Below are 11,049 nucleotides of genomic sequence, written 5' to 3'. Positions count from 1 at the left end.
CTCTGAGGTCCCTTCAGCCCAAACCAGACCATGATACAAATATAAATAATATAAATGTATGTATATATATTTGTATGTTCTCTTGTGGTGGTTCATTCAGGTTTGGGAGAAGGTGCCTTCTGTAATTCCTGCTCACCTGGGTTTTATCAGTGCTGAAGTGATTAATTGGAGGCAGATTCTGCAGTTGTCTCCATGCAGATTTCAGTACATAATTTAATTAAATAATTAGCAGTGGCTGCCTTGGCTATTGGGTGTCATCTCCAATTCATTTCAGGAAGTCTCTGTGTGTCTGAAATTCAGGAGCTCCAGCCTTTCACTGAAAGGAAAAACCTTTCCAGGCACAGCAGGTTTGGTGCTTTAATGTCATTTTTGTCTCTACAGCTGTGCAGAGTCTTTTTGATTGTTAAACTCCGTCCTGCTGCATTTTTAGTTCAGTTTTGGTTTAGAGCTGGGCCTGGGGTCGGATGAGCTGTGAAACCTCTGCTGCCTGAGCTGAGCTCTGCAGGGAAGGCTCAGTGGCTTGGGATTAGTAGAAATGTTAATGATGTTCCCTAAAACCTGCAGCACTGCAGAGCAAAGGTGCCCAGGCTGCTGCAGGGAGCCCTGGGCAGGGCTGGGCTGAGCTCAGGGGGTGCCGGGGGCTGCTCAGGGCCCAGCACCAGCCCTGCACCACCCTGGTCCCGCTCACCTGCAACATCCCAGCACACCCCTGGCATGTACAAAAATGGAAACACTTTGGAACCACCCTGGATGCTTTGAATTTTAAACGTTTTAAATTCTTTTAAATTTCCTTGCTCTGCTCTGTCGGTATCTGTCCCTACCCACACTGTGTGCAGCGTCACTCACCCGTGGGTGGCTCTTGTGCCCAGTTACACCAGTGGCCTTTTCCAACCTGTGCTCCAGGGGTTCAGGGACAATTCTGTCCTTCCACTCTGTTCCTGCTTCACCCCTTTGAAGGCCTGGGGAGCTGCAAATATTCCTTCTCAGCTGGAGACTGGGGAATTTCTGGGAAACACAAACACAACAAAGCTTTTGAATTTCCTACCTGCTGTGCAAACACATCATCAAATCATTGTGCAACTCCCCTGCAGGGTGCCTGATGTGCACCTGGGGTTTTCCAATGGAAGGAAGGGCAGAGGGAGCAGGGCTGCAGCTGATTAGTGTTTGTAATTTAATTGGATTGTGTGAAAGTCACTGGGAATTGGGCATGCTGGTACTGAAGGCTCAAACCTCCAGGTCATCCCTCCCTCCTCAGCCACTCTCCAGCTGGACCAGAAACCTCTGGCAGGTGTTACCTGCCACCACAGCAAGTTCTCCTCTAGGCAAAATTGCAATTAATTGCCTGGAAGTCCTTTTGCGTTGTCCGAATCCTGAACAAGTGCAAGCATCTTGCTTTTGATTTTTAAGTGGTTTTTTGTGTCTAAACTAATCCTCACAGCTGCCACCAGTAAAATAACTGGTGCCTCCACCTGGTGCCACTGGCCACAACTCAGGGAGCGCCAGGGAGTTTTGAGTCACACATGTTGGATTTACAACCTCTAATAGGAAAAAACTGTTTCACAAAACACAATCTTTTAAATATAAGTGCTCTTAGGCCAAACAGCTCAACTGTTCCAACAGTTACTCACCCTCCTGGTAACCAGCACGTGCCTCTCTGTTCCAGCTGCAGTTGTCCATCCTCAGCTCCCACCTTTGTTCCTCCTTCCTTTGCCTGCCAAACACAAAACCTTTCAGTGCCTGCCCTTTCTCCTGAGGTGTTTGCACAGAAATAAAGGGAATGTTGGTCCTGTCTGTGGGATGGGTTAAGTCTCTCCCTACAAAGAACTTTCTCCAGGATTTCTCTAACACTTGTGGCTCAGACCTTCCATTTTTGGGCACCAGAACTGACACTGGGATTTGTCTCTGTTTTATGCAGAGGCTCTCCCTCACTTCTCTGTTTGTCCCCTCAGAGACTTTAATTCCTTTGGCTGCTGATGGGCTGAGGTTTAGAATCACGGATTGCCAGGATAATTTGGGCTGGAAGGGACATTAAAGCTCATCCAGTCCCACTCCCTGCCATGGGCAAGGATACCTTCCATTGACCAGGGACACCTTCCATTGACCAGGAACACCTTCCAGAGACCAGGAACACCTTCCAGAGACCAGGAACACCTTCCAGCACAGCCGATCCCTCCTGCCCTGCAGGATCCAAATCCCCCCGAGCTCATCCCTTGAGATATTTAGGGTTTGACAAAGCACTGAGCTTTGAAGCCCAATCCCTCTCTCCTCGATTAGCACGAAACTTCCTGGGATCTACCTGCCCCTGATGAGCACAGCCCCAGCCAGGGAGAGAGGAGAAGCTGCTGGTTACCAGTTCCTCGGCTTTAATTAGCTGTGTTATTCCCAAGGGATTACTGCTACAGCCAAGAACCAATTATATCCCAGTGCCTCCTCTCCAACATGGGCAAAGATGTGCTGGGGCACATTTAATGCGCAGCATTCATACGTTGCTCATTCACAAGCTTTCCCTCTTTGGATGGATCCCAACATTTTCTTGCTCAGCAACTTCATTTTTCCCACCCGGGCAGGGCTGTGACTGCTGGGGGGGCTCTGGGCAGCCCTTGGCACAGGAACTGTGGCACTAAGCCAGAGGCATCACTGCCTACCCTGACAAAGATTAAAGGCTCTAAATCAACTGAAAAATTAAAATAAACCCCTTTTTTCCTGATTCTGCACATTCAGTGGGAATCTCCCAATTGGCAACCATCTGCAGCTGCAGCCTGAAGCCCCTAGAACTGCACATTTCTCCCCCACTGCTTCTCAAGGAGACAGTTTACAAATCCTGTGTTCCCTAAATGGATGCAGCAGGATTAGGTTTGCATATCCTGGCCTGGCTGGGCCCAGTGCTCTGCTCCTGGTTCCCAGGACTCCCTGCCTGGTGTCCATGGGCTCTGGGCAGTGTCTGGGAGAGTGTCAGGCTCCAGGAGCAGCTGCTGACCAGAACTGACCCCCCGGCAGCCACGGAGCTGGCAAGGATCCAGCAGGGAGCCGTGCCTGCTCTGGGATAAGCACCCGTTGGTCAGTGGGTTTTGTTCCTGCCTCTGGCCAGTGAACTGCAGCAACCCCTCCCTGCAGACACTCCAGGGAACAGGGATGGCAGGAACAGGGACAGCAGGAAGAAGGGGAAATGCTGTTATCTCGTCTGGGCGGTGGCTGCGGGAAGAGCTTCCTAAGTGTATTCCTGAGTGGTGCTGGCGAGTGCCCAGCAAGGTCCCTGGGGATGCAGCGGGGCCTGGGCTTTTCTAATTGCATTTGTCCTTTTTCCATGAGCTCCTTTGGCTGTGACCCTCCATCGTGGGGCACTTCTCTGTCTGAGGGAGGAAGAATTGCAGTATTTGGAACTTAGGGAAAGGAGGAGGCTGGGAGCTCACAGATTTCCTGCCTGTGGCTCCAGCCCTGAACTGCCCTTGAAGTGACAGCTCTCGCTGTGCCCCAACACATTTGTGTCCCTGCTCCCAGCTGGAATGCAGCTGAGGCCTTGGAACCTGGAGCCAGCAGCAAGTTTTCCAAGCCAAGATGCAGCTGATGGCTCCTGACAGGATCCTGCAGTGTTAATGCAGAGGGGTGTGAAGTCCAACCCCCCTAATTCTGCTCTCACAGCTCATGCCCAATGCTGCATTTTTAAAGGCAACCACAGCCAAGTGAATGAATCACAGAAGCATCATCCACATCCATCTGAGCAGTGTCAGTATTCCTGGGCTCTTATCCTTAGCATGGTCCAATGTCCATCCCTTGAACACTCTGGAGCCCCCAAGCCCTTTCCCTGACAGCTCAGAGCCTTCAGTGTTCGGATGAACCCTCCGGCAGGAACAGCCTCACTTAATATTTAATGACCAAGACAACCAGAGTCAGAAATTCCAGTCCCCAAGCTCTTAAGATGCAGAGCTCAGCTGAAAATCTGGATTTCAAAATTAGAACTACCCCTCCTGGCCTTGGAATATTTGCCCCAAATACAGACCATGCCAAAAACTTCTGCAGGGGTTTCCAGTCTGCTGAGCATGGAGCACCCATGGCTCTGCTGCAAACCCATCAAGGAAGACAAAACAAAGAGCAGAGAGACACTCAAGGGAAAAGCAGGAGCAGAACCATAAAAGCCGGATATGGAATATGAATAAAACCCTCAGTATGACCCAGCAAACAACAGCAGCCTTTTCCTGGCTCCCTGCTCTGCCTGCAGAACGCGACAAGGAGAACAAATCCCACAGCAGCTGGAGCAAGGACGAGGGAGGAGGACACAAACCCACGGCAGCGAGGGGGAGTTGGTGCCAAGGGCTCGCTTCTGCCCCGAGGGGCTCAGCCCTGGCTTCCCTTGGAGCAGAGGGACGAGCCCTTCCCGAAGTGCCGCAGGCTCTGAGCACCCAACCACACCTCACCTGCCACGGAACCCTCCCAGCCTGCGGCATTCCCGGCTTTCCACAAAGTCCTCAAGCCCAGCGAGGCCGCTCCGTGCAAACCTGCCCCTCAGTGAGGCAGACGAGCCCAGGGAGCCCCGGGGGAACCGGGAGCTCCTCAGGCCCAGGCCGGCCTCGGGCAGGGCCGAGCGGCCTCAGCCAGAACGTTCCCCAAGAGGCGGTGTGTGACTGTGAATTCACAGCGTCACCGTCACCGAGCCCTTCAGCGATGTCCCTGTTGGTCTCACCCTGCAAGATCTAAACCCTGATCCCTCACACTTCGCACGGGAATCTCTCCAAACGCCTCGCGCCAGAGCCGCACTTTTGTCTGCATTAAACGTCGCCCTTTTGATGCTCGGGGGCGGCAGCAAAAGCCATTAGAGGGGCCTCGTGTGGGCCTCGGGTCACCTTTATCCCTTTGCCAGCCACTGGAGTGAGGATTAATCCATGGAGTAATTGCAGAGCTCTCAAATCTGCCCGGCCAGCCCCTCTCGCGGCTCCGTCCCCTCAGCGCTGCTGCCAACTCCGTGTCACAAAGGAAAAGCCATTAGCGAGCAATTACATTTCAGCAGGATTTCCCAGCCTAATGAGGATCGCCAATTCAAGAGGAACTGCTGCAAGGCTCAAGGAATAATGAGAGAAAGGGGATGGGAGTTGCTGTAATCCCGACAGAATGAGAAACAACCATGAAGGGAAGAAAACCATCTGCTGGAGCTGTGCTGGGGCCACAGCCAGATGTGGGTGCTTGTCACAGCGTCTCAAAGCATCCCTGGCTGAGCCAACAGCACCACGGCACAGTTAATTCGATTTTGGGGGAAAACTCCTCATTATCGACAACAGGTCACTGCAACAACCCCTTCCCAGCAGGGTTAGTACCTCTGGGTGAGCCACCAGCTCCTGGCATCCTCTGTGCCATAAAAACACCCTGTGCCATAAAACCACCAATGCTTCCTGGAAATCAGAACTTCCTAGAAATCAAGTTTACTCAAACAGCTTAATTTTTGTTTAGCCTAGGAGCTCAACTCATCTTAGGGAATCTTTCTTTACTGTACCAAAATTGCAAGTTGAAAAAACGTGTATAAATGCTGCCTTCTACTTGATGGGAATGTGCAGTTCCAGAGTCTGCCATTCCATAGAATCATGGAACCACTAAGCCTGAAAAAGAACCTTTCAGATCACCAAGTCCAAGCACCAACCCAGCACCACCAGATACTCTGGAAAAATACCTGCTGGCATGGCCCTCCTTTGAGCACAGTGGGATGGAGCTCTGGAACAGAAATTACCCCTCCAGCACCACCTGATCCCTGCTCCAGGACAAGGAAACACAGCTCAGGACAAGGCAATTCCTCCCTGCATAGAGAAATTCCCCTGTACACTTACCTGTGAGGGCAAGACTTGTCTGAAACTCTGAGAACTCCATAAAAACCAGCCCAAAGGCTGTGTGTGCCAGGGCAGGAATCCCTTCCCGTGGCATCCCCTCCTCCTCCTGGGACTGTGGCAGAGCCACCAGGGTTTCCTTGGATCTGTCTCTACCACACCATCTTTTCTTGCTAATTACAATTTTTCCTACTGCTTTGGGAAGCATCCAGCTGGCTGAGCAAGGCTTGGGATCTTTCAGCCACTGTGGTGAAAGGTGAGGTTAGGTAGAGACTTGTCCACGTGATGGAATTCCAGCAGCGGACCAGCAACCTCAGTTTAATCTTTGTTTCATCCAGAAAAACACACTTCTGACATAAATCAAAGGCTTTGGGTTCAAAGACTAATAAAGCAAGAAAGTTAAAGACATCAAGACATTATTTCCCTTTAAAAGAGCACTGAAAAAAATCAAGGCTTTATTTGAATAAATGTTACACAACATTCTTTATCATTTTTACTTCTCAGCAAACCTTAAAGGGTGAATCAGATTTTCCTCATTCAAGTCTACAAAATGAAAGAGGCATAGTGACCATTCAATATACAGACAAGAAGGTAGCACGGAGCAAAGCTTAAATATTAAGCAACTAAAGCAAAAAAGTGAAAAGCAATACATTACTGTCACTCTCTCTCATTAGAATATCCCTGACAATTTCATTTCCAAATGAAAATGTGGTTTCCAACGCAATGCTGGGAAAAGCAAGGCAGACATGAGCTCCCTTGGATGCTATTTGCTCTATACCCATATTCTCCAGTGCACACCTGCATCCCTTGGGTTAATCCCTCCTGCTTCAGCTGCTGTGCTCAGGGAGGGGAGAGGAGGGGAGGAGAGCCCTGGGGGATCCGGGGGCACAGCCAGGCACTACCGGCTTCCAAAACAACAGCAGGCACTCCTCAATCCCATGTGCAACAACCCTGCCACCACGGCCCCGGGCCTTTTTCCTGAGCAGAAACGGGTTTGTGCCGTGTGGTTTGGTGGCTTTTCTGTTTGGTTTTTTTTGGGGAGGGTGGGGGAAAATGTACCTGATTAGGCCAAGCCCCCATCCAGTGTCAATCCGAGCGGAGGTGAAAGGCTGGCACGGACCCGGCACCAAGTCACCCCTTTCCTCATTCACATGTCTCAATCTTTCAGTTCTAGTCACATCCCAGGCCTTGAGCAGGACCAGACTGCTGGGCCTCTTCCACTGGTGGAAAGGAAAAGCACTGTAGAACAAATATTCATCCAAATTCTAAAAAAAAGTTTGTACTTTATGATGTAACCCTTATGGCAAATGGTACTACTCGAATGCACTGCACAGCACTGTGCAGCCTGCTTTTAAAAAGTAGGTAGTGAATATTCAATTTCTGCATTTATAAATAAAGAATTTAGCTCTGAAAAGCAGACACTGAACCAGCAAAAAGCACGAGCTGCCACACACTCAGTGTGTGAATCCCTGATGGGCCTGGCTGGGGTTTGGGGGCCTGTCCCAGCCTGTCACTTCCCCCTCTCCGATTGTTTAACAAGTATAAACCTGTTGCCAATGACAGAGTTGTCCTAACTTCAAATTTTATGTGGTTCATTCAGGCTCCAGACACGAAGAAATTGTCTTTGTGCTGACCCAGAGGCCCCTTGGAAAAGTCCCTCTGGTTTTAAACGATCCAGACAAAGACATTCTGTTTTCTCCAATTGAATCAGGATATCAGTAAGGAGGAAAAGAGTTTCCTACAAGTCCTTTCATCTCTATAGAAACAGAAATTTGACTTTTAGTAGATTATGTGCACATTTTCATCTCTTCAAAACAAATATTTATTTTCCCAGGTTGCACAATAAATCCCCTGCTAAGAACTTTAAAGAAATGGTTCTGCCGAGACAGTGTGCACACAATGGAAATAATTAGTGACAAATAAATTAATATTTAATAACTCAAGATTTCAGCAGCGTGTCCAGCATTCCCAAGCTCCACCAAAGTCAGTCTCACCCAAGACCTTTGTGGGAGGGGAATAAAAATGGATAAAACCCAGTGAGTTTCTTTTTTTTTTTTTGATTTACAGCTTTTCAAAGAAGTCAACGCAACTCAGATCAACAACCATCAGAAACTCTAATAAAACCTTTGCTCTCTACCAGTTACCTATCTGAAAAATATTTATGTCAAAAGGAAAAAATAACCCATGATTTGAAATAGAAATGCCATCCCATTGAATCACTCTCCATTCATGATTCCCATCCTGTTATAGGATTAGAAGCAAAACGCTGCTCCCTGCATTGTAGCCCCTCTCAAGGCTACTTCACAACCCTCAATTCCCAAAGTGTTACAATAGCATAAATAAAATGCAACCATATTCACACAGAAGGAGCTTTCCCATAAAACAGAGATCCATGGAGTTTGTGGTCACTGTCCTTTCCATCACCTCTATGGGAAATGTTGGTCTCAATAACAGGACTGTTCATATTTCACAATACAACTGGGTTTGGACATGCTTTGATCACAGATCACAGCTCTGCTAACACCTGCACTAAATACTAACTAAGCCTCAGAGAATGGAAAATTGCAATGCTAAAGTCAAGAATTAAAAGAAAAGTTCAAAAGTTACAGTCAACTTCCCAGGCAAATTGGCTCCGTCACTGGCACCTCTCAAAACATACAAACGTGACTGTCACATTACAAAAACCCCAGTTATCTGCAGTGAGTCTTCATCCTAATAATTCAAGTGGTTCCTTGCATGTAAGTGTCATAGAGTCTTTCGTAATTTCATGCGTCATTTATTGCAAAAAAGTTTTATAAAATATTTCCTAACATCTTTTGAAATTTTAAGGAAAATGTACATTAGGTACAGGTGCCCTAACGGTGCGAGGGGGAGCTTTAACATCTTTTACCCCCTTTCCCCTTCAAAAAAAATGTTTACTACTTGGTGAAGATTTCAGAGGAAAAATAGGACAAGTCAGTCTCAGATTTCTCTCAGTCCTGATGAGCTGGTGCTCTTCGTGGCAGTGTAGTGAGGTTCCATAAAAACAGCGGGTCATTAGTGTCTCTGAGCTGAAAAGGGGAGAGAAAGGGAACATGGTTAAATGTCTTCCAGTACATATTGCAAAAGTAGGTAAAGCAAAAGCTGAGGTGGCCAGAAAAGTTACTGGCTCACCTGCTTTGTGCGTCGTGTGCAGAAGACAAAAAATAGATTGACATTATCACAAGACAGACACAAGTGAGCAAACTCCTCCGGGGGCTGGGGTTTGAGGAGGAGCCACCATAGCAATCTGTTACATCTCACCCCATTTCAGCATCCAGAGAGAATTCCAATTGTAAAAGACATTTAAAGACAGCTCAGGAAGCAGGGAGATTAATTCACAAAATCTATACATTGATGGCAGCTCACAACACAAAGCTAAATCTGACCCTGCAGTGCCCTTCCACACACGAGAGCCGAGTGCCTGAGGGAGCAGGGAGCTATCAACCTGCTAATGGTGCTTCTTCCCCATGGCTGCCTCTGTTTTCCCATTTACTGCAGAGAACGGGAATAAATCCTGCTAAAGCAGCCAGGAACAGCCCAAGTGCTGAGCCCTGCACGAACCATCACCAGTCAGCCACCAGTTCTTACTGGGAGCAGGGGGAGACCCTGGCACAGGTTGTCCAGAGAAGCTGTGGCTGGCCCAAGGCCGGGTTGGACAAGGCTTGGAGCAGCCTGGGACAGTGACAGGTGTCCCTGCCCATGGCAGAGGTGGTGCTGGATGGGCTTTAAGGTCCTCCCAACCCAAACCAGTCTGAGATTCTGGGATTCCATGGAGATAGTGCTCCCAGATCCAGTGACTGAAAACCTGCCTGCCTGTGTCAGCTGTGTCTGTGCCACTGAACCCCCTGGCCCTCCCGAGTGCAGCCCATTGCCTGTTCATCACTCATTCCAGGGGGGATCCGTGGGTCACTCCTCCACGTGGGACCCGTGGTCTGTGGGGCAGTGGCAGCTCAGCCTGGCTGAGGGCTCGGCTCTCCCGGGATCTCCAGTGAGCTCACAGGCTGGACTCTGCCTCGAAGCAGCTCCATTCAACTGCTGGAGGCAGGATCACACAGAATCCCAGGATCACACAGATCCCAGAGTGGGAAAGCCCTCCCAGACCACTGAGTGCCAGCTGTGCCCCATCCCCACCTTGTCCCCAGCCCAGAGCACTCAGTGCCACCTCCAGCCCTTCCTGGGACACTCCAGGGATGGGGATCCAAACCTCCCTGGGCACTTCCAGTGCCTGAGCTCCCTTTCCATGGGGAAATTCCTGCTGCTGTCCGAGCTGAGCCTCCCCTGGCCCAGGCTGAGGCCGTTCCCTCTCCTCCTGTCCCTGTTCCCTGGGAGCACAGCCCGACCCCCCCGGCTGTCCCCTCCTGTCAGGGGCTTGTGCAGAGCCACAAGGTTCCTCCTGAGCCTCCTTTTCTCCAGGCTCAGCCCCTCCCCAGCTCCCTCAGCCTCTCCTGGGGCTCCAGCCCCTTCTCTCTGGAGCCATGCTAAGGACTGCCCCAGGAATGAGGTAAGAATGTGTCTCAGGACAGACACTGGCACAACTCAGGCCTTCCCTGCCTGTCCCACTGAACTCAGCTCACACGGCCTTTTCCTGCCAGCACTGCCACGGGGACTCTGATTTTTCAATGGGAACATTTTCTCAATCCCTTTATTCCCTGCTGTCCAAAAAGAATCGCTGCCTTTGAAAGTCCTGGCTTCTATCTCCAAAGGAAAAGCAGAAGGACACCAGGCAGCCGTGGAGGGTGGGAAAAGACACCGCAGAAGGACAAGGGAAGCAAAAATAGCAGCACATCCCATCAGGGATTAAACCTCAAGGCCAGGAGCCCAAATTTAAATAGTTACAGTAACATTTATGCACCTTCCTGGGGGATAATGCAGGGTCTGTGTAAAGCTATGGAACAGAAGGACAAAACTCCTATTTTCCTGCTACAGATTCCATTTGTAGCCAGTGGAGAAGAGGGAAACCAGGCTGCCCTCCCAGATGATGAACTACTAAAAGCAAGAACTGTTCCCTTCTTTTACAGCCTCCAGCAGCAGGACTTCAGCCACCAGCCAAACAAAGAGCAGCAACACATTCTTCCCTTTATGTGCTTAATTCCCTGAAATATATGACACAGTATCAAGACATGGTCCAACCCAGTTTTTTCCATATAAATGTATCATAAGAGATTATACCTAAATCCCTCAACACTTGAAATACCTCGAGGAAAGACTTGTTTTTTTTTTT

The 11,049-nt window shown here is 49.5% G+C and overlaps 1 protein-coding gene across 3 annotated transcripts in view; it reads right to left on the bottom strand.

Annotated features, from left to right (window-relative positions):
• Positions 1-847: 847 nt before the first annotated feature.
• Positions 848-11,049, bottom strand: part of PWWP2A (PWWP domain containing 2A) — a 29,276-nt gene continuing 19,074 nt past the window's right edge. For 2 of the 3 annotated variants that reach the window (XM_040078483.2, XM_058422507.1), the window contains exon 3: positions 6,259-8,857. Coding sequence is in view for 1 of the 3 variants with exons in the window: in XM_058422507.1 (XP_058278490.1) it covers positions 8,844-8,857 (14 nt within the window). In the remaining 2 variants the exon portion in view is untranslated. Of the gene's footprint in view, positions 1,006-1,628; positions 1,712-6,258; positions 8,858-11,049 lie in introns of those variants that run through there. The other variant, XR_009208330.1, reaches the window with a different exon arrangement.

This window comes from Hirundo rustica, chromosome 14 (assembly GCF_015227805.2).
Source record: "Hirundo rustica isolate bHirRus1 chromosome 14, bHirRus1.pri.v3, whole genome shotgun sequence".
Lineage (NCBI taxonomy): Eukaryota > Metazoa > Chordata > Aves > Passeriformes > Hirundinidae > Hirundo > Hirundo rustica.
This window is presented reverse-complemented; position numbering and strand designations above follow the sequence as displayed.